The sequence below is a fragment of the Lepidochelys kempii genome, chromosome 2, assembly GCF_965140285.1.
Source record: "Lepidochelys kempii isolate rLepKem1 chromosome 2, rLepKem1.hap1, whole genome shotgun sequence".
Taxonomy (NCBI): domain Eukaryota; kingdom Metazoa; phylum Chordata; order Testudines; family Cheloniidae; genus Lepidochelys; species Lepidochelys kempii.
This window is the reverse complement of record NC_136381.1, coordinates 189,580,496-189,604,563: the sequence shown is the minus strand read 5'-3', so window position 1 is coordinate 189,604,563 and position 24,068 is coordinate 189,580,496. Positions and strand designations below refer to the sequence as shown.

Sequence of the window (24,068 nt, the reverse complement as noted above, 5' to 3'; positions counted from 1 at the left end):
TACTCTGACTTAAAGGTTGACGTTGTCCTATACAATTTTATCCTGCATCTACTCTCCTATATGCAGCTGAGTTTTGAGAACTTCAGCTAAGGAGTGAAATCAAAACTTATGAACTGATGTCTTAACTTCCTACAAAACCTACTTTAGAGCAGATTCTGCTTTATGAGATCATGTAGGGACGAGGAATGTTAGATGTCAAGTGAAGAGTAAAATGCAAAGTTTTCACACTATACAGAGTTAAAGTTAAATCTCTCAAAACTGGGAGAGAATGGACAACAAAATGGCAGATGAAATTTGAATATTATGTGCTAAGTAATGCACCCTGGAAAAAAATAATCCCAGCTACACCTATATGGTGAGGGATTCTAAATTAGCTGTTACCACCCAAAAACAATCTTCAGAGAACTTTTGAACATGAGGCCAAATCTTCTGCTCAAGGTGCAGCAGCAGTCAAAAAAGGTTAACACTATGTTAGGAACAGGATAGAAAAATATCGTGTCACTATATAAATCCATGGTGCACCCACACCTTGAATATTGTGTCCAGCTCTGGTTACCTCTTCTCAACAAGATACCTGTACAGTGCAACTGGAAAAAGTTCACAGAAGGGAAACAACAACGATCAATGGTTTGGAAATAGTTCCATACAAGGAGAGACTAGCATTGTTCTTCAGGAGTTACACCGTTGCATCAACTGGTGCTGCCTGGTGCAGTGTTAACTCGGACTGGCAGTCTGACAAGCTATTCAGGGGGGAGCAGCAGTTAAACTCCCACTTCACACCTCAGTTTCACATTTGGAGCTTTGGCAGGGGGTGCAGAAAGGAGAAAAGCCAGTCAGAGCTGGAAGCTAAATTTGACACTTCTCTTCACATTAGAAAAGGGGGGAAATAGGACTCTAAAGGTTAAACTAACTTTGGTCTTAAATGCAAATTAGGAATTTACGTTTCAGCTATTGTTCATAAGCACAGAGCTAGATATCCAGTTCAAACTAGCTCATGAAATCAAACGTTCTTTGATTAGATAATCCCCTATTACTTCAATTTGTGTTATCTGTATAGTGAATAAAGCAACTTCTACAGCCAAATGCTGACTTCCAGTGTGCAACTGCTCTTGTTTTGTAGAGATGGAAATTTTTTTTTGGCCACACAAACTAATTTAGAAGTGTCCACACAAGGTAGCTGTATTGACTGTTAGATTAGTGCAATTCCTGGGTACAATTCAGAAGTCAGTCTGAAGCATTTCAAATTAATTTATTTTCATTTAAGACTTAGTTAAGTTTCCTTAGGCTTTGCTAACTGCATTTTAAAAACCTCTTCAACGTGGTTAGGACACATGACAACATTAAAACCAAAAATATCCTTTATTTCACATACAAATTGACAAGATCATGCTTTGAAAAATAACTTGAAAATTTATATCTGCATTGATGAAACTCATCATCCTAGGAATCCAACCTTCTGTCGTGTTGTCCCCAGACTCTCTTCTTTGTCTAAGATCTTCTGTAGGGAAGCGTGCAATGTTTTGCCTACCCGTTTTCCTGTCTGTAATGCAAAGAAGGCAAGACAAAGCTGAGGCATCCAACTAACAGGAAGAGAATTTATGTGGAACACTTCCCCTTCTGTCAACTATTTTTTCCCTTAATGAGTAATATATACCAGCTGTTGTAAAGGGCATAGCTGAACTAAGACAAACAGCATGTGGGGGACTTTTAACTTGATCAAAAGTTTTGGAAAAAACCCTCCAAAGCAAAATTGTTCAAACCAGGGGCAAGTGTGCCAATTCATCAAAAACTCAGTGGGCCAGATTCCCTAGTAATGACCTTGCCCCAGGCAGGAGCCTCACAGGGGCTAGATTTGGTCTGTAAATGGCCAGGAGAAAATTTTCTTTGCAGCAGGGAACTCTCCAATAGCATAAACACAGAGAAGCAACTCCTGCACCAACCTCCTCCCCAATATCTCTAGTATAGAGACATATTGAAAGAAAACACACATGGGAGGAGAGCCTGCACCCACCCTCTGCTGGCAAAGATCTCTTAGGTATCTTATGGCAGTGGTGTAGATCAGAACTTCCCCTAGGCCTGGCTGGCACAGGATCATGGAACCATAAGATTTCCTGAGCAGAGAGGAACCCAGCTCACTGTCCTTAAAAGGTCAATGGGCAGCTCAAGCTGTGGGTATTGAATAGAAACTATGGCCAAGTTGTCTGAAGAAAGCTGCTCCTCAATTTTATAACTAGAGACCCATAAAACTACCTACCATTTAATTGGGGCAAGACCAAGCTCTACATGGGGGCATGAAACCATAAAATGAAGCAGATGCTCTGATCAAGGAGCCAGGCTATTGAGAAGGATTCTACAACTCCCCCAGCGCCTTCTCGTTCAGTAATGTTCTGTAGCCTCAGGAAGAGCATTTGGGGCAAGCCTGGGAGAGATGGGGTGGTATAGGACTATGTGGATCCACTGACCAAAACTCCTCATGTAGGGAAGGTGCAGAAGTTGTTACAATCAATGGGCTGGGGTAACGCTGCAGCCCCCGGGGGTAGGATGAAGTATTCTGCTCCACTCCCACACCAGATGTCTAGCCCAACTATCTCCAACACAAGGCTCCTTTACCCTTGCTTGGTGCACAGGTCCTGCCTTTCGCCCACTGTCATCTCAGTTATTTCTGCCTGACTCCCTCATAGAGGACTTTAATCCAGTAAGAGGTGTAGCTTTGGCACCTTTCCAAAGCTGAGCAGTCATGCTGTTTTCCTAAAAGCGATGTGCTGGCTGGAATGTCTGTTCACCCCAAGGCTGAATGTTTTCTGGGCTGGAGTCAATCCACTGGAGGATATAAGTGTGTCAAGCAACAGTTCTGAAACTGTTCCATTTCACAGACCCTGTGCTTTTGGCTTTGTTCGTTCCATCCGTTCCCCAAACAGGCTGCTGTGTTGGGAACAGGACCAGTCAGACCCCCAGCCAAAGAAAGAATTCTTTGCTTCCCCCCAAAGCCTTGTCTTGTTTATTTCAGTGAAATGCATCACCACTTAAGGAGGAGAGATTTCTTTAAAACAGTGAGGGGCAACATAACATAGTGGGCTACTGAGTTAAGTTTTAACTCTTAGGTTGTCACAGGAGTCAATACTTGTTTGTACAGTAACATTTAGGAGCTTTTGTAAATCTGGCCTTAAGTAAGTTAGGTGCCTAATTGCCTTTTTTCCAATGGGACTTAGGTGCTTCACCTACTTATGTGTTTTTGAAAATCCCATTAGGCTCCTATCTCCATCATTAGGTGCTAAATACCTGTGAAATATAGTATCTGACCCTTGGAGCATACGCCTTTAAATGTTCAAAGCTCTGGACCAACACAGATCCTGAGAGCACACCTGTGAGGCAGGCTAGAAATTACTATTTTCGTTTTACAAATGGGTACACTAAGGCACAGAGGTGAAATTACTTTTTCCAGAGCAAACAGGAGCTCAATGGTAGAGCCAAGATTAACACCCAGGCTTTAAATTACATCAAGAGAAAGTGAAGCATCATGCGTGCTTAGCATGTCATTTCCACTTTAACCAGTTGCTTTCACACCTGGCTCCAATTTCTGCATTCCTCACTACAGCTGGTGAGGAATTTGACAAAAACATTGTTTCGTTGGAAAATGCCTATTTGTCAAAATAAACGTTTTGCAGGAACATACTAGTTTTGACAATAGTTTCAGGTCCAGCATGTAACTGGGAGAGAGAATCCCAAGAATAGTTAAAAGCCTTGTGGTTAAAGCACTCGCCTCGATGTGGAAAACCCAGGTTCAAATCTCTGCTCTACCTGATTCAGAGCATAGACTTGAACCCAAGTCTCTTACATACCAGCCGCGTGCCCTAGCCACCGAGCTATTAATTCTGGAGCTGGCGTCCCTCTGCTTTCTCATCAATGCTTCTAAAAAGGTATGTTTCATCCCAATGCAAAAGGGGAAAGGTTTTTGAAATCTCAAATTTTCACACGATGGGGAAACCATTTCTGACCTAGCTCTATTTCTCACTAGGGCCATGTTTATGCCAAATGTGAAGGTTTTCAGAAACAAAGCCAATTTTGAATTAAAGTGCAAAGGAAATACACAAAGCTTGTGTACAAATTTCATTTGTATATACTGGGCATGAGAAATTTCATTTGTATATACTGGGCATGAGAAATTTCATTTGTATATACTGGGCATGAGAAAGTCTGGGCATGAGAAATTTCATACCAAAGAGAAGCTTCTGAGAGAGGCCTAAAGAAGGATTTAAAGTGAAATTCCCAAGTCAACTTGAACTGCAGCCAGCTACCACAGTATTTCTTTATAAATATTTTTATAGAAAGGGAAGAAGATCACATCAGTAAAAGGGACAGATACAAAGATATTAAAACAAAATGTGAAAAGTAAAGTCCTATGATTGTAACGATTACTAGCTAAATAAGTTAATTTAAAAACATGAAAAACAAGCTATGAAAATTAAAGAATATGTGAAGTACCAGTTCACAAGTTCCAGTTCTGTTCTGTGGTAACTGCTGTATGTTAAAGAAGTTTTGTTTTCCTTTGAGTTTCAAAGAGAAATGATCAGACTTGAAACGTGTTCTTTATGAATCATAGACTTTAAGCTCAGAAGGGATTTGTAAATAATGTTAGTCACCTTAACTTTGAAGAAGTTTTGCTAGTATGGCACTACTATATAAAAGAAAACCCAGATTATCGCAGTGTCAGAGGGGTCTGCATAAGCGAAATTCATTCCCATAGGTATTTCAGATTCCTTGGAAGGTGTCTGGGACCTTCCACAAGTCACTTTTTGCACCTAAGTAAGTTTTCAGTATCCCTTTAATTATGCCCACACTGCAATTTTTCATATGCGCAAGATCCACTTCTCCATTTTGTGAGCAGAAGTTGCGAGTCAGCACTTCTTACCTCCATCATCTCAAAGATACTCTCTGGATCAAGACTACCGTTCCCCAATTTCTTCATACATGTGAAGGTACCTCTGCTGGTCACAGAAAGGAGCAGGCTGGCCAAAGAGCAAGCTTCTTCCTGAAGGGTAGCATCAACCACATGCCGACAACCAATCTGCAGAACCAAGGACATATTTTACTTCTGGATTTTTAAAAACTGTGTGTCCAACTAATTATGAAAAAGCTCCTTACTGGGTGATGGAATTAAGAGCATTGGAGGTAACGCCACCAAACCACTAACCTGTCAGTTTAACTGTATGCTACAATCCTAAGAAATAAAAATATTGTCTGGTTATCGGTTTTGCTCATGTCCTAAGTCACTGCAGATGTGTCAGTCATTAAATATAGCCCCTTGATATAGGGCATTGTAACTGCTGATGGTGCAACGTTACTGTGTGTGTGTGCTTATAAACATACTATGTACATAGGATAAATATGCACCTTTGGCCACTTTACCTACATTCTGACTCTTAATTCATCCACATGGAACTTAGTTTAACATTCCAAACACCTGGCAATAGTGAGAAGCTCCTTTAAAATTTTATACACATTTTTTGAAAAGGATCAACTTTTCACCCCAACTGTGGAATTTTATCCACAAAAGTTACCCATGCCTGAGGCTCAGGAGAGGTGAGATTCAGTCTCTGCCTCAGTGACAGCTTTTATTATTATTTATGTAACACTTAGAAAACAGAATAATTTGCATGACAGCATGCAAGCTGTCTCATGACCAAGCCAAGAAGGACAGTTGACACTATGGCAATTGCTGTGTGGCTGGAAAGGTTGAAGAGATGAGCAGATAATTCACTGTTAGAAAACAAAGTGATGCAAGTGGGATATCCAACACACAAACAGAATGCAACTGACTTTCAGTATCTCTATTTTCTTAAATTCTGTAGAGGGAGAGTAGACTTGACAGCTATGAACAAGGAGTTCTGCTTCCTGCTCTGAGTCCCTGCTGTGTGTAGGTCACTTAGCTTCTCTGTGCCTTAGTCCCTCTATTTGAGGAATGATGGCAATAATTAGGGCCCTACCAAATTCACAGCCATGAAAAATGCGTCACAGACCATGAAATCTGATCTCCCACCGTGAAATCTGGTGTGGTGTGCTTTTACCCTATATTATACAGAGTTCACTGGGAGACCAGCGATTCTCAAATTGGGGGTCCTGACCCAAAAGGGAGTTGCAGGGGGGTTGAAAGGTTATTTTAGGGGGATCGTGGTATTGCCATGCTTATGTCTGCGCTGCCTTCACAGCTGGGTGGCCAGAAAGCAGGGGCTGTTGGCCAGGTGCCCAGCTCTGAAGGAGCACCGCCACCAGCAGCAGCGCAGAAGGAAGGGTGGCAATACCAGACCAAGTCCACCCTTGATTCTGCTCTCCTGCCTTCTGAGCTGGGTGGCTGCTGATTGAGGGCCCCGCTCTGCCTTCAAAGCTGGGCTCCCGACCAGAAGCTGCCGCTGGCCAGCTCTGAAGGCAGGGCCGCTGCCGGCAGCAGCGCAGAAGTAAGGGTAGCAGTACCGCAACCCCCCCCCCCTACAATAACCTTACAACCCTCCCACAACTCCTTTTTGGGTCAGGACCCCTAGAGGCACAACACTGTGAACTTCAGATTCAAGTAGCTGAAATCATGAAATTTACTCTGTTAAAAATCCTATGACTGTGAAATTGACCAAAATGGACAGTAAATTTGGTAGGGCCCTAGCAATAACGCTTACCTGTCTCACAGGGTGTTGGTGGGCACGAGGTGAGCTCCATCAACAAAGTTTCTGTTTCTTCAGTGGCTCACCAAATAGGTTTGCAACATTTTAAATGGCTAACAGATATTATGTTAGCATATTGGAGAAACCAATGCTAGTGTCTACTTCACTATGAGCAAGCAGCTGATGGAAGGATAGGTAATTGTTCCAGGCCAAGAATACAGCAGGATTAGCTACTGCAGATTTCCACTCCACCAAGACACACAACTAGAGAGGGAGATGGAACACTCTTTCCACAAAGATTTCCTTTCCCGCCTCCCAAGTCAAAAAATAAATTCAAGGATGGAAGCTAAGAACTTATTTTTAGTATGGGGGTATCTCATGGCTCTGGTCATCAAAGAAAAATGGTTTCTCCCAACTCATAGTGGCAGGTCAATTCCTATAGCCAAAGTCTATAGAAGAGTCACAAGCTAAATAATTTACAAACTTCTACAGGCTTACTTTGCTTAATGTGATGATACAGGGTACATTATCCACATTAAGTCGAATACAGTCATAAGGGTCATCAGAGAGCTCAATCTCTTTTGATCCTTCTTCATCCTCCAAAACACGCACTTTGGGTATCCTATTGAAACAGAAGCATATGCAAAACTTACTGGATATTACTTTACCACTCTCCAATCTGTTACATAGGCCTGCCCCATTCCTAGAGAAAATAAAGCTGTTAAGCATTGTAAAGATAACTTTTCCATGCTTCTTTTTAAAGAAAGAGAATGCAGATGAAAGACTACTAAAAAACACCAAAAATAAACATGCCCGTTTTTAGTACTGAAGGATTTTAGCCTTAATTCTAAAGAATGCTTCTGATCTCCATAGTCACATCAGTTAATGATAAAATGCTTTTTTTGTTTAAACATACCAGCAAGTAAGTGATCAGCTATACATTGTCAGGGCTCAGGGGAGAAACCAGTCCTTACATGGCAAGAATGAGTTCTTACAAAAATCCATTTCTTCAGAATTTAGATTAATTTAAATACTAAAGCTTCTTGTTGTTACAGTTACACAACTATGCTATGAAGCAACTGTCAAGTGATGCAATGTTGTCATCTAGGGTCTGCGGATGGCAACTTCTTGGGTTCTGCTGCTTCTGCGTATAGTTTAAACAAGCAGGAACAGAGTTAAGTTAACAAAGCTCTGATCTTGTTTCAGTGCTACAATCCATAATCCTGTGGCTGGCAGTGAAACTCGTGCCAATTTTGTGTTGCTGCTAATGCTGGGAAAAGCTATGACCAGAAGCAGACATAAGCACTAATGTTATTCAAGGAGGAAGGAGACTAACTACTGGGGGAAGGCTAGAGTGGCAGAATGCTTTCCTCACCAGTTGAGAGATTCTCCCCCTTCTACAGTAGGGCCTCCTGGCAGCTAGTAGAGGTAGATATGAAAAACAGAGCCATCAAGCAGGGTCCCAAGAGAAGCTTCAGTAGAAATGCCAGCATCCTCCATAAAAACTGGAATGTCAGGGGGCTGGACCTCTCACAAAGGTGCTAGTTTGACTCTCAACCTTCAAATTTCACGTCTACCTCTGGCTCGCAGGTTTAGGCCTTCAACTAGTGTCAAGCAGCATGCAGTCAATTTTTCAGTCCCTTTGCTAGACATCTGCCAAATGGAAATTACCCCCTCACATTCTTGATCAATTCCATTATTCCTATCAGCCACAGCAATGAAAATCAAGAGGCACAAGTTCGGAGAAGTATATAGGATGGGATAACCTTGTATAGGTGAATGTTTTAGGACACATTCCCCACTTAGGAGGAGTCTAATCAAGAGAAAGAAATGAATTCTTTAGACATCTTCATCCAGAACAGATATTACACTTTAACAAAGAAGAATTATATATACTTTTCCCAAACCCTTTGTTCAACAATGCCTGAGATCTTCAATTTCACATATTACTTAAAATGTGAATGTGAAGGATAAGTCTCTATATTTTAAAATTTGTCAGACTTATAGGACATAGTTGGCCATATTATATGCACAGTATGTATAAATTCCATGGAAATTTAAAAAAAGATGAACATAACATTCTTATGGTAATGAATAAAAGATCAGTTGGAACAGTTTCCAAATAATCACTTGCTTTATTTTTCCTGCCCATAATGTGAAGGCCATGTTCGGCCCTGGTGCAATTCTGATGGAGTCCACTGGTGTAAGAAGGCTGCTTCCCCTCAGGGATGAATATAGCATGAAAGCTCTTACTTTGTAGTCCAGTAAAAAGAAAACAGATCTCCCATGTCTGTGCACTTTCCTTGAAGATATAACACACCTCAGTGCATCTCTGAAAAATTAGCTTTGGTAACTGGATGACATCTAACAGCAATATTTGTTTATATTAATACTTTTACAGCACAGTGTTGTGTGTGTTACAAATTAGACTCGAGAGACTTATTCTATGCATTCTGTAACACCTTTTAAAGTAAAATATCTGGACAGCTTTAATGAACATTTTTTCCTTACAGGAGCAAAGTGTTTTCTTTTGTTTTTTTAATCCCTGGAAACTATTTTAGTTGCAGTTCATATCGAGTCCTAATGGCAAGTGCTTCATAACAGCTTAGACATCTGCAGAGAGAAAAGGCATATTCCCTGCATAATACTGACCAACCAAAACAAAAATCTTTTAAAATAAACAGAATGTATCTATTTTGTATAGTCTTACATAACTGCATCTAAAGCACTTTGTGGTTTTATATAAGATGTTTTCAGCTGAAAATTAACACCACTTTATTTACAACTGAGAGGGCAAGACAGTTAGCTGGTTACACATAGACTGATACAAGATGACATGTTATAAAGGAGAAGGCTCTTGAGCCAACAGCGACAAGGTTGTTTGGAGGAACAGAATCAGAGCAGTGTGCGAGACAAGCAGAGAGGCTAAAAGAAGGCTAAAATCAAGCCCATAGAAAGCAATCTTTAACCCCTTTTCTGAATTGCATAGGAAGTGGAAAGCAATGTACACAGAAGGCAGCAAGTAGTAATGCATCTCCATAGGCTGCAGTTGCAAGAGCTAGTATTTGGAAAGTCCCTAGAGGAAGGAGTTGCAGTACTCAAGGCAAGAGGAGATGAAGTCATGGACAAGAACAAACATCTACTAAGACAAGAGGGGACAGCATGAGCTGGGCAGACAGAGAAAAATATTAGTAGCATGAAAGAAGTGGGAAGTAACTTCTTTACAAGCCACCTTGGTAAATAAGCAAGAAGTAGAAATAGATTTTTGCAGGATCAAGGGCATTCCTGGAAAGCATCAGATTCCCCATCTCTTGTGAAAAGCCTTCTCTCCAGAACCCAGACTAAGCAAATTGTAAATCTAATCATTCTATTTTTGTGCACTGTACTTATTTGTTGAGGTCCCACAATAGTGTTAAAACCTGCAGAAGGTTCATCACTGCAGCAAATGCAAAGCCAGCACATGAGTACCCAGCTGCACACCAGCAATGCTCTCAATTCAGTGCAGGAGGTCTAGAACTGCCACCTGCAAAACTAGCTTTACATCTGCAAGTGGTCTCTACTGGTGCCCCACGGGGGAGGGGGGGAGAGAAGTGGGGGAGTCCATCACTACCCTGTTATTGAGTAAGGGGCAGAGTGACATCTAATGTTGATATAGTGACTATTTTCAGTTACAAGTGCCTAAAGTCACAATCTATCTAGCTTTTGCCAGAGTTACAATTATACATATGCCATAATAGTTTAATACGCTAAACCACAGCACTGTATTTGCACATTTATGCAATAACTTGAGGAATGTTGTTCCAGGCCCCAACATACAGAGGTTTGTGTTCCAAAACACAACACTGGATATACAATGGGGCAAATTCAGCCCTGGCATATATACAGCTCCACTAAAATACAGATTTCTACTACAGCTGAATGTGCCCTAAGTGCCTTTAGATACCTACTTAGTACTAGAACTGAAGGAATACTATTCAGTTAGTATTCGGTGAGTCATTTAAAGCTGTCTAAACAATGCAATATTTATTAATTAAATATGCCATCATATTAGGTCACCATCTTGGATTCCTTGAAGCCTAAAGAAAGGATTGCCCATAGCTATGATGGAAGCTATACAAGCTTGGTTCTAAGGATAAAATTATTGCTCTACAAGGCTCAGATAGGCATTTGAGAACTAAATGCTTCAAAAACATGGCAGCCAGAACACACTAATTTGGGTTCCAGATTTCAAGCAAGAGCTGGTCTTTTTAAAGCTGATATAAACACCTTTGAAAACAGGTTTATAATGGAAACTCGGTCACGAAATTACTATGAAGGAAAAGTAATATAGCTATAAGAGACAAGTTCAGGACAGTTAGATTTGAATTGTCTGGCATTGATAAAAATACTGAAGTTAGTTTTTAAATGGACTAACATGATTGAAGTGATATTTTTCTGGTGGGCTAGTAGCTGTTGTAGGAAACTTCAAAGTAGTCTGTAAAGAAGTAAATATCTGGAACTAAGAAAAGGGGAAGGAAAGAATGACTAGATTGCATAGTGGATTAGTGCCTTTCACCTCTGAAGGACAGAGCTCAAGTTCTTAGTTCACAAATAAAAGTGAGTTTGGTGGTTTCTTCACCTTCCTCACAACAATAGCTCTTCCCAGTTCATACTTGAGCAGAGAATGCCAGTTGTGCTAAAGTGAAATAAGCAAGAATCTTGTAGGTCAAAACTGAAAGAAGGTACTGGCAGTGGCTTTGGAGAAGCTTAGACAGTGTTTGCCCACACTAGTCCAAACTCAAGCCATTAGTCTCTCACTCTCATAAGTGCAATGAAGCTAACTCAAATGCTAGATGAAAGATATCTAGTTTAAAAGGCACTGTTTTTTAAAGAACTATTAAAGCAAGCACGGCACGCATCATGTCCTCCAGTGTTAGCTTGCAATAAGTTTTTCCTAACACAGTGCTGTTCTGTTTTAGTTTTTATATTTTCTTTATATACAGTATCCTTCAAAACAGGACTTCTGTTTAAACTACATTTCAAAAAGCCCAGATATCTTGTACATAAAGCACAAACAAGTGATCTAAAAAAGAACCATGGAACAGCAGCTGTTACAAACTAAACTTAGAATTTAGACTAACAGCATCCAGGCAGCTTTCCCATAAAATCGTTTTGCAACATTTTTTCACCCTTAGCAAGTTCGCAAGTCTTTGGCAGCTTCCCGATGTGTAAGAATATAACTTTTAATGGATTCCACATTACAGGAACACTTTACTCCTTTAAAAAAGCCACCATGGAGATGATTAAAACAGGAGACCGTTCAGTAAAATACCAACAGGAATGAAGTATAGCAGAGTTATTGTCTCAACCTCTCTCCCACACCAGGACTAGAGGGGTGTTAACACATTTCAAGGGACTAATCGAGGTAACTACTTATGCTAAACAACCTGTTCCACCTTATATTTAGCTCTGACACTCTGAATATGCTCCCCAGATCTAAAGAAGAGCTCTGTGTAAGCTTGAAAGCTGGTCTCTCTCGCCAATAGAAGTTGGCCCAATAAAAGATATTACCTCACCCATCTTGTCTCTCTCCATCTCAAGAGACTTTCTTCATGTCTGAACAAACAGATTTTAACAACCTGAAATACGTCTTCAAAACCATGCTTTTTTCCTTGTATGATGCTTTTCAACCATAGAGCTGCAATCGGATTGCAGTCTGGCATAACTCAGGAGTAACTACTGAAGCCAATGGAGTTTCACTACACTGCTGTAGAACACTTTGAGATCACCTTCAGACCTCTTGCGCTTGCAACAAACTTTAACTTTTGGAAAGCTATTCTGGAGTCTCACTATGCAACATTTGGCAACTTTTGTTCACAAGATCACTCATCACACTCTTGTTGGAAAGAATTTGCTGCAAAGGTTTATTGACAAACTAGAAATGTAACATTTGTCTATTGGGGACTTTCTTCATCTGGTTGTACGTAGAACCTACCCATTCAGCTGAAGTATTGGCTAACTTACTCCTGTAAGTGTGAATCCATGTTGCCAAATTTAGCTATCGCTAGCAGGCAGATGAAGAAATGGCATGGAAAGTGCCTCTGCTCCAGACTTCCTGCCTTCCATCACGCAGAGTAGGTAGCAAAGCAAAATTGATGGTTTTGTTAATGACATTGCACTTGCGCAAAGGTTTGCTGAGCTCTGGCACTCACCGACACTTTCCTTCTCTCAGTCAACAGTTCTGTGAAGAAACTATGAACCAGAATTCATGTTGTTTAATGTAAAAGAAAAAAACTCCATTTTTTTTATACAGGAATTTAGAGCTGGTGACAGTCTGACAGCCCTATTGACAGAGGAAGTGATTTTCAGAGGTGCCAAGCACCTGCAGCCTCCATGGGCTTCAGCCTGTCTGGAAATTAGGACATGAAGGTCTTTATAATTATACACTGCCGCCAAAAAATAAGCTTTTTCTGAAGTTGGCCATGTTTAAAGGGGTGACAAGGGTTACCACGCTCATTCAATCTTTCAACGCTTTGCTAATAAGCGTCCTTGTCATGAAGGAGGACGCTTGCCCAACAGAAACTGGACCGAAATCACTAATTCATTTCAGCTGGATGTAAATGTTCAGTTTTGTATCTGGATGCAAGTTGACCTAGACAGCCAATCCCTTAATTTTTGTTTTAATGTTTAAGCTTTAAAAAAGTGCTCAGAAAGTATTTATCCTCCCAAGAAAATTAAGAACTGTGCCTTACCTTGTATTAAAGAGAGCTGCCTTCACTGCAATAGAGATTGCATCGAAGAGGTTGCCACCACATTCCAATAACTGAGGTAAAAACACAAAACCCATAAACTATTATAAGAAAATCAAAATATTCCCTAAATTGTTGTGACACTGAAACACTAAAAAACTTTCTATATTTAAAATATACTCAACATTACCTATGAAGTCACAGCCAACTATACTAGATCAGTTTCTTTCCAAAATTGCACTTTAAAGTGAATGCTTTCAACTTCAATTTTAAAACCATCAAATATAGGCAGCACAGTGCACAGCATAGTGATCACAAAAATGCAGCGGTAAAGATTATTTTTAGAAGAGCATTCGTTACCACTACAGCTACTTGAAAAACTCTAAAACTTTCAGTGAAAATTGAAGGGGTATAAGTTGTTGAAAATAATTTTTTGTCAAATGTGAAATTCAGGAAATTTCAGCCAGCTGTAGTTATGGCAATATTTAAAAATAAAAACTCAGAATAAGAGAGTTATGGCATTCATTCTTAATCCATGTAATTCTTCTTCTTTTAAAAACCTACCCAACGAAAGCACCTGCCCCTATCTCAACAGGAGATGCATGGATGCACCAATCTACTTGGCTCATGTGAAGATAGTGGATTAAGTTTCAGTGTACAGTTCTGAAATATGGCCAATGTAATCAGCATAGAAAACTAAAAAGCCTACGAGAAAATGAACTCTAAATTAACTAAGGGTTACATTTCAGACTGATTACTTGTACCAAGACAGACTGATGACTGAAAGGTGAAACTGACAAAAGGTGAAAGCAAAGCTAAAAGACACAGGGTGACCAAATTACTGCTATGCAACAAATGCTGGATACAGAGAAATTAGCCTGCCATTTTCAGTAGTTATTGGATTTTACTGGATAAATGCAATAAAACCACTCTATAATAATTAAAACAAAAACGAGATGTGTCTGTACTGTAATGAAGGTTATGTTCAGACCTCCAATATAAACTTTTATTATTTGTAATACAGTAGCTCCTACAGGCCAGGACCCATTGTGCTACCCATGGTACAACTTTTTCAAAACAGTATCTTTTAAACGAACATTCCTACATGGCGAATGTTTGTTTGTTTGTTCAATCTGTTCAGTTGAGTTGTGGGAAGAAAAAAAAGCTACCCATTCCTCTGCAAACCACAATAAACTCAAGAGTGGTTAAATAAAATGCTAAACCTGGCCCAGCCTAATTCTCCTTGAGGAAAAGTCTCCAAGTCAGTAGTGACAGAAAAACCCCTTCTACAGATGCTCAACAGGAAATGGCTGAGATTTTACTAGAGCCTAATGTAGTCTTCCCATGTGTATGCTGTGCTGTTAAGGAGGTGGAAAAACCCCATGCTCATTCTCCCCATCCAGTACGACAGATTGCTGGGGCAATTTGTGTGAAGAGGACTATAAATGTGGCAATCATGACAAAAGCCTCCTAAAAGCCAGTCTTTAGCATCAGCAACAAAAGGAAACTGTGGGTGTGAAAAGACTGCAGATCCATGGCTTAGGGTGTTTCTGTACTCACTGTGCTGCTCTAGGGGTAATGGAATTTTTTGCATCTAAAAAAAATAGAATGATCATTTCTTGAGACCACTATCATACAACCAGAGCATTAGCTGAGAGCCCCTGGGTGGGTTCTGCATGCAAATTTGTAGTCTAATTAACTCCTTTTGGTTCAGTCTACTGAACGTTAACAGTGTGACCGTGCAACCAAGTAAGACAAGTCTCGACTATCCTGGAGATAAAATACAGGCCATTAACAAAGAAAGTATCTTTCTTTTTAGATGAGTGACTTCACATCAACACCATCTGTTAAAGAAATTGCTTCTCCCTTTTCTCCTGAAGTTGCATATACTGGTCAAACCTTACCTTCAAATAAGAGCTGAAACTCAGATACTTCTGTGGAATTGTGCACGGTTATATAGATGTCAATAAGAAATGGCGCAAGAACCCATTGAAATCAGATATCTTTCAGAACAAGCTATTTTAGTAACAAATATATTCTATGCACTCTATTGCATATCCAAGAATGCAGGTTTTTTAAAAACTTCTGACAGAAACTTAATGAGGTTTATTCTCCCCTCAACTTACTGTGCAACTCCCACTAACATGAAAAGGAACTATTCTTATGCATCTAGTGGAAAATGCAGTAAAAAGTGTTCTCTCATTAATTTGCTCATCATTACACTTTCAAAAACAGAAAAGTCCACTTGATATTAGTGTGGACATTACAGATGTCCGTAATGTGCCATTAGTATAACGTTAAAATGTAGTACAGTGAGCACTCTCACAGAGAGTGTGGCAGAAATACCTGTAAATATTAGACCCTTACTGCATTGCAACATCGTTACTCTACCTTATGGTATTCCCTATAGTTATAATAGGAAATAGCACAAATATCTTGGTCAATTTAAACACTGAGATTTGAAAAGATCTGTACATTAATGATGCTTGTTGTAGCAATACCAGTAGTCACTCCTGAGGGTATTCTGCACACAAAAAAATAAAAATTCTATGCACAATATTTTAAAATTCTGCAAATTTGGACAATAAATGGCAGTGGGGAGCACAGTCCACTGGCTGCAGAGGTGGGAGATCCTGCAGTCCCTCCTCAGATACGGACTCAGTGTTGAGGCTGCACCCAGTCCTGACACAGTGCAAGGGCTGGGCCTGCCCCAGAAACATGATGGAGCCCTGCCCCTCCATGCAGGTACACCAGGTGTGGGCAGGCAGGCTTGGCCTGGCAGGATCCAAGTGTGGAAGGGCTTAGTGGGGGGGCGGGGGGGGGGATCCAGGTGCAGGGTGAGAGGGTTCTGTGTGGGGCAATCTGGGTGTGGGTGGCTTAGTGTGGGGAGGGAGAATCCGGATGCACAGGGGCAAAGACACTCTGTAGGGGGGTCCAGGTGTAGCTGGTTGGGGCTCAGTGGGGTGGAGGTCTGGGTGGGGGGGGCTTGTTGGGGTGGTCCAAGTGCAGGAGAGTGGGACTAGCTGGGGTGGGGGTTTGGGTGTATGGGCCTCAGCTGGGGGTGGGGTGGGAGCAGATCCAGATGCAGAGGGGTTGTGGTTAGGGTGTGGGAGGCTCCAGGTGCAGGAGGTGAGGCTTGGTGGGGTGGGAGGTTCTGGGTGCAGGGCGGGTACAGGTATGGTGGTGGTGGGGGGGCCCAGTTGCATGGGGGTTGAGCAGACAGGGTAACAGTTCCCCATACAGTGTCCCCTCCTCCATGGCTGAGGAACAATGGGGGCACAAAGTCTGAGGGGATGGAGCTTCCTGCAGCCAGGGGAGTTTTCTGGGAGTGGATCTGACCCAGACCTGGCTGCTCCTTGCAAGGGAAGGAAAAGAAGTCCCGTCCTCTCCGTTCCAGCCCACTTGGGACTAGCAGCTGAGCCTGGCGCAGGGTAGGAGACACCATCTGGGGCGTCCCCAGCCTCACCACTCGCCCCCAGCTTCCTGCAGTGATTTACCTCTCTGCTAGCTGCTACAGGCGCCCAAAACGATGTGCCCAGGGGCGTATGACTGTTCTTGTGGCTTCCCTTTGCTTCCCCATCAGAAAGTCATTTTTCCATGGGGAAGCAAAGAAATCTGCAGAGGACATGAACTCTGCAAGTGCACAGTGGTGCAGAATTCCCCAGGAGTAAGTAGTTCTTCAATGGTACACACCGCCCAGCCCCAAAAGAAACAATAGATTTAAATACAATAAATCTTATCATCTGAGTTCTACCTTTGCACTCTATGCAGCACAAATCCTAGTCCTGAACACATTTCCATTAGACTTACTAATAAAATTTTCAGTTGGGCGAAAAGCATAAACCTGACCATGTAAGAAAGTATGTGAATCAACAAGATATATAACATAAGGAGCTTTGAGATACTGATATATTTAACAATCTAAGATAACTAAAGCTATACTGAAGTAAGTGTGGGAATCAATTTAAATTTGACTAAGAAAAAAGAATCAAAATGCCCATCATTAACATTATCTGCTCACCCATGGAGGTTTACAGAATTACTGCTAAGGTAAACTTGGCAGTATCATAAACAATTCAAACAAGAAGTTTGAAATATTGTGCAGTAAGAGACACATGAGATTTTAAAAGTGATTTACTGATGCATATTGTCTAATAATCTGTAGCTTTGTTCACGTTTACCAAATAATTGAAGTTCCCAGTGCTACTCTTCAGAAACAGCCCCTCATTTTCAATTAAATTATTTTAGGTTCTGATAAGCTGGCTGTAACCAACTGCATCAGTACACATCTGATTGTTCTGTACAGTTAGTCACAGTAGGCACATCCCTATATAATTAGACTAATGCCTTTTTTTTTTAAAAAAACAACAATGAATTTGTATTTTCATACATCATTTATTTAGATATGTCTGCATCTGAATGTTCTTGTTTGTTAACACAGACCTAAATTTGACTTTGGCAACTGTACTTATCACTGAGCTTTACATCTTCAAAGCACTTTAGAAACATGAACTAATCCATCTGTTGGAAGAAGTTATCAGTTATTACCCATTTTACAAAATAGGGAAATACTGACTCTGTGTCTTAGACAAATAAGTGTCAGAGTTGAGAATAGAGCTCAGGAGTTCCTGGCTCCCAGACCTGTATTCAAGTCTTGCTGTCTCTCCCTCTGAAAAATTTAAGCACATTATTTTGATTTAGCAACTCATTAGGTTAACTTCAGAACATGGACAAAATTTAGCTTCCATTCTAGAAAGAGATCAAGTATTCATGCTCTCTACACACACTTCAATAATAAAATCTAAACCTTCTGGGGGGGGAGGGAGAAGCCCCATCACTTCGATATAAAGCTTTTGTTCTGTTCCAAGGATCCACCAGCAATAATACAGTGTCAAGAGATATATGGTGTGAGTGGTTATGTTAGCCACCCTTCTTTCCTCTCTTCCCCCACCCCACACAGCATTACAGTGGGGCATGGACATGCAATAATATTTAAACTGTGTACATATTTTAAAAATATTACTGAATTATTCTTTTTAATGTTCTGTAGCTCAGTACCTTGAAGACTCCCTTGAACTTAAATTACCTTTTCTTTGCTTCACTTACCAAAACATCAACATAGAGAACCCAGCAGTGTTCTCTGGGATTAATACAAAGGGATTTCACGTCTATGGTGCTCTCACTGCTAAATATTCTGTAGAGCGTATTTACTATCTCTGTGGCAAGCTCTTCTCCTCCCCGGCCTTCAAATTCAGGAGTGGCATTTGCTGAACTGGATGGGGGTAAAAGAAAATAGATACTTTTCATTTCTAAAGCAGCCTTTATCCAAGGACTCAAAGCATTTCACAAACAGTATGCCCATATCATCTCCACAAAGGAGGTATTATTTCCACTTTACAAGGGTGGAAATGAAGGTAACACACAAAATTAGCATCAGAGCTGGCAAAAGAATACAGAAGTCCAATATCTGTTTTAGTCACCAGACTATACTGGACGGTTCCTTGACTTTCTGCAGAAATGTTTAAGACTAATATTTAATTACCTCTGCCCTTCATGATTAAAAAAAAAAAGAGAGAAAATTACCGTAAGTTCCAAATGGTTAAAAATACAGTCTGTTAAAGATGAATGGGACAAAAGACACCAGTGAGAAGAGGGGTGAAAAAAAAGACAAGAAAGAGACTTTTTAGAACGGCATGACCTTAATGATTAATATCTTTACTGGATACTCTGTTATGGGGTTGCTTGCAGACAGTGTCTCATTATCTCAGCAAGCGCAGTTTATGGTGAGTACCAGCTAAAGAGTATCTATTTTTAAAAAAGATCAGAGAATAGCATGAGCCTTCACTTTCCTAATTCCAAAACAAAGGTCAGTTTATGGGTATCCATGCAAGAAGATCCCTAGCTGCCTTGGGCCTTACACACAGCTAGAAACTAAAGGTGTTATCTAACAAAGGCAGCTATAAAAAATAAATCCCCAAACCAACTAACATTCTGAATCTTGTTCTGATTCTACTCTCGTATATACAGAAGGAAAAACATGGGTGTGCTGAACTAACTAGGCCTATAACAGGGGTGGACAAACCTTTTGGCCCGAGAGCCGTATCTGGGTGGGGAAATGGTATGCAGGGCCATGAATGTAGGGCTGGGGCAGGGGGTTGGGGTGTGAGAGGGAGTGTGGGAGGGGGTGTGGTGTGCAGAAAGGGGCTCAGTGGAAGGGATGCATGAGGGGGCTCAGGGCAGGAGGTTGGGGTGCAGGAGGGGTGCGACGGGGGCTCAGGGCAGGGGGTTGAGTGCAGGATGCAGGAGAGGTTTGGGGTGCAGACTCTGGCCTGGTGCTGCTTACCTGGAGCGGCGCCGGGCAAAGACAGGCTCCCTGCCTGCCCTGGCCCCGCGCTGCTCCTGGAAGCGGCCGGCACCACATCCCTGCGGCTCCTGGGGAAGGGGTGGACAGAGGGCTCTGTGTGCTGCCCTTGCCCGTGGGTACCTCCCTCAAAGCTCCCATTGGCCGGGAACGGGGAACCGCGACCAATGTGAGCTGAGGGGGTAGGTGCCAGCCGCTTCAGGGAGCGGTGCGGGGCCCATGGCACCACAGGGGTGACAATCCCGCGGGCCAGATCCAAAGCCCTGACGGGCCAGATCTGGCCTGCGGGCCGTAGTTTGCCCACCCCTGGCCTATAAGCTTACCCTAATTGTGAACTCAATTGTGGGAAAGTTTACAAAATGTTTCAATCACATAATGATAAATGTTGATGGGAAAAGGTGCAAAAGAGAGGCAGACTGAATTAGCCGCTTTCTCCCTAGCCACAAGGCTTGTTCCCCTGTCAGAGAAAGCTATTAGGTTGGTTTGACTCTATTTGTTCTTGACAAAACCATGCTGACTACTACCTATTATTAACACCTTATTATCTTCTAGTTCGGGGAGGGCAAACTAAAGCCCACAGGCCAGATCCAGCCTGTCAAGGCTTCCAATCCAGCCCACAGGATTGTGAGCCCTGGGGCGGGGGACAGAGAGCACTGCACACTGCCCTCGCCTGCAGGTACTGCCCCCCGCAACTCCCATGGGCTGAGAAAGGGGAACTGTGGCCAATGGGAGCTTTGGGGGTGGTACCCAGAGGTGAGGGCAGCTCACGGCGGAGCCACCTGCTCTCCCCCCCCCCCACCCGGAGCCACTGTCAGAAACTTCTGGGAGCGGAGCGGCATGGGGCCAGGGCAGGCAGGGAGCCTGCCTTAGCCCTGCTGCACACCGCTGCCACCCCGGAGTCTCTCAAGGTAAGCGGCACTGAACAGGCACCCCACACCCTGAACCCCTCCTGCACCCCAACCCCCTGCCCTTAGCCCGTTCCCGCACTCTGCGCCTCCCTGTACCCCAACCCCCTGCCACACCCCACACCCCTCCCCCCTGCCCTGAGCCCCCTCCTGCACACCGCATCCCCTCACACACCCCACACTCCAACCCCCTGCCCCAGCCCTACATTCATGGCCCTGCATACCATTTCCCCACCCAGATGTGGCCTTCAGGCCCACTCATGTTCTAGGTGTTTGCAAAGACATTGCTTAATAATTTGCTCCATTATCTTTTGGGATACTGAAGTTAAGCTGACTGGTCTATAATAAAGTCAATGAACTAAAGTTGCTGTGTCAGAAATTAGGTCTAATTGCTGGACAATATAATGAGAAAACGGGCTATTCTGCCAATCATTCCCTCTGGGGTCCTCAGAAAGAGACTTTGGGGGAGGGGAGAAGCTGGCTATCGCAATGCTGACTGATTAAAAGAAGGGGAATGAGCAAGCTTCCCCATCATGGCTGCCATCCCCAGAGTCTCCTGAGATCCCAAGATCTGGCATGACACCATTTTGCCTTCATCATAATCCAGAGAGATGTCCTGAGGAATCCAGATGATATTACCACCTCTGTAGCATTCATACAAGCTTCATTCACTTGGCAACATTCAGGGCACACCCGGAGTGTTGCATAGGAGCAGTGCACACACGGCTCCTCTCAAGGGCATGAACCTTGGAATCTCGCCCAGATGACATGAACCGTGGGAAGCCTCCCAGGACTGGGCTCAAGGCCCGAGAGCAAGGAATGCGGTAGATAGAAATTGGTAAATAAGAATGTTAAACAAAGCCAGTGTATTTCTTTTATCTGTTGGAGAATGTAATGCGCGGGGGGAGAGAAAGAATAAAGGAGAGGGTGGAAAGCTGACAGGAGCAGCCCGTTGGCAGACCAGCCTGCTTACTTGCTTAAAGCTTTGTGCTGTCTTGTATTTGAACCGCAACAACTGGCGCCCAACGTGGGGCCCTCAGCACTCACCTCGCCCGGCAAGGGTTTCAGACGCGTCACTCATCCGCTTCGCGGATCCCAATGAGTATTTTTCATTGTGGTAAGTATGGGAAGCTCCCTCTCTGCTTTGCAAGTGCAACACCGCAATGAGCTACAGTATTTGCTGCGTAAGGTTCAGCATGATTGCCCCACTCGAGAACTCACTCTCCTGCTACAGGAGGTGAGTGCCCAATGCCCGTGGTACCCTGAAGCCGGAACCCTTAAGCTAGCGGACTGGGAGTGGTTGGGCCAGACACTGCACAAAGAGCCTCGGGCGCCCGTGCAGGCTTTACATGCCTGGCACCTCTGCTGCGATGCGATACAGCGTGTCGCCTCGGAAAGGCCCTCCCTCGCTCCAATAGAGAGGCTGGTGATCTCGCCACTCCTGTCCGCTCCTGCAGCCATCCCCCCTCCTGGTGATGCGACACAGCGTGTCGCCTCGGAAAGACCCTCTCCCGCACCAACAGAGGGGCTGCCGATCTTGCCACCCCCGTCCGCTCCTGCAGCCATCCCTCCCCCTGCTTCGCCCCCAGTGCCTCAATTACTGCCGCCTCCTTTGTCTTCCCTTCTGGAGCCGGTGAGTGGTCACCATCCCCCCATGGGGCCCCATGCTCCGGGGCCCCCCGGGGGGTCGTCCGCATCTGCTCAGGGGCTTTCGCTGGTGCAACAAATGGTTCACGTAGCAAAGATCTTACAGCAGAGGAATTAGCTGATCTGGTCTCAGTTTGCCCGGTGACCTAGCAGGATGATGGCCAGGGCAACCAACTTGCAAACTGGGTCAGTTTGCCTTACTCGGTGATCAGAGACGTAAAGAAAGTGATTCGCGAGTTTGGCCTCACTAGCACATATGTACGTGGTCTCCTTGAAGGGCTAGGTACTGGGTACACCCTGGTCCCGGAAGACTGGAAAGCGCTGTTGCGCATGATACTGACGCCCAGTCAGTATGTTATTTGGCTTAGTGAGTATCGGCAGATGATGGAACGCCAAGCCCAGGTATAGAGAGCAAGGTGTCATTTATGAGCACTTGGCAGGGGAGGGCCAGTTTGATACTGTTCAGATGCAATCTTAACTCCAGCAGGCTGTCTTCCCCATTATTTCTGCCTGCACCCAGCATGCTTTCCGGAAGGTCCCGGATTCAGGCAAGCCTACCAAAAGCTTTGCCAGTATCCGTCAGGGTGCATCAGAGTCCTTTATGGATTTTACCAACAGATTGCAGGAGGCTATCCTCCGACAGTGGATAACCCTGCGGCAGCTCAGAAGATTCTGTTAAAAATGGCGGTTGAAAATGCGAACGAGGACTGCCACCGTGCTCTCCAGGGGGCACAAGCCTCTGGAATTCTAGAGCTGTCGGACATGCTGTGGGCGTGCCAAAACATCGGAACCCAAGCACATAAAGCTGGGGTTCTGGCCGCCGCCCTGCAGAAAAGCGGGAAGGAGGGGAAGCGTTGTTACCGCTGTGGTAAGGAGGGTCACTTTCAGCGGGAGTGCCGCTCATCGATGGCGCCCGCCCACCCTTAATGAAGTGCCCCAAGTGTCGGAAGGGCTATCACTGGGCTAATCAGTATCGTAGCGGGTCGGGAAACCGCACGACGGGTCCCCCCCAAACCCAGGACCAAACGGGGGTGTTCCCCACTCAGAAAACTGTTCCTCTACCTTAAAATCCATAGACTCCATGAGGGCGGCGACTGCTGGAAGTGCAGGGCTCGATTTGATTATGCAGGAGGACCGGAGGAGGTTTGCGCCATACCTACACAGGTGACGGGACCTCTCCCTGCCGGATTTGTGGGTCTGGTTCTCCCTCGCTCACACGCTGGGAAACAGGGTTTTTTTGTCATCCCAGGGGTCCTTGACGCTAATTACACTGGCGTTATTAAGGTTCAGGTGTGGACCCATCTTCCGCAGTCGCTCCCGTGTGGACGGTCAATTGCACAATTGATTTTAGTCCCCTGTCAGGTGCCAGCCGCAGAGGATCGAGCCCAGGGCGGAGGCGGCTTTGGATCAACGCTGTCTCAGTCGCCGCCTCACGAAATGTCCTCTCCACTTGTTGCTCTAACAATGTTGCTCCGCCCCTCAAAACCTCAGTTAACACTTCTTTTAAATAATTTTCCTTTACAGGGCTGGTGAACACTGGAGCTGACATTACGGTGATTCGTGATCAGGACTGGCCAGTCAGTTGGCCAACAGTTCCTTCTAAAGAGTTGTGGGGGATCGGGGGTAGCAAACCCGGGCGCCAAAGTTTGTCTTGGGTCACGGTCTCTAAACCAGGAGGCCGTGCCCTTGCTACGATCCGCCCTTTTGTGCTCCCTGTCCACCTCAATATTTGGGGCCGTGACTTACTTGTAAAGCTGGACACCACCCTCGATATTAA

General features: G+C 43.6%; 1 protein-coding gene across 1 annotated transcript in view; it reads right to left on the bottom strand.

The window, feature by feature from the left end:
• Positions 1-1,340: 1,340 nt before the first annotated feature.
• EXOSC7 (exosome component 7) overlaps positions 1,341-24,068 on the bottom strand; it is a 36,047-nt gene continuing 13,319 nt past the window's right edge. Inside the window, exons 4-8 of the mRNA XM_073333146.2 lie at positions 18,485-18,650; positions 13,382-13,452; positions 7,149-7,272; positions 4,910-5,065; positions 1,341-1,540 (exon numbers count right to left, since the gene is read on the bottom strand). Coding sequence (XP_073189247.1) covers positions 1,436-1,540; positions 4,910-5,065; positions 7,149-7,272; positions 13,382-13,452; positions 18,485-18,650 — 622 coding nt within the window. The 3' untranslated portion in view covers positions 1,341-1,435. The remainder of the gene's footprint in view (positions 1,541-4,909; positions 5,066-7,148; positions 7,273-13,381; positions 13,453-18,484; positions 18,651-24,068) is intronic.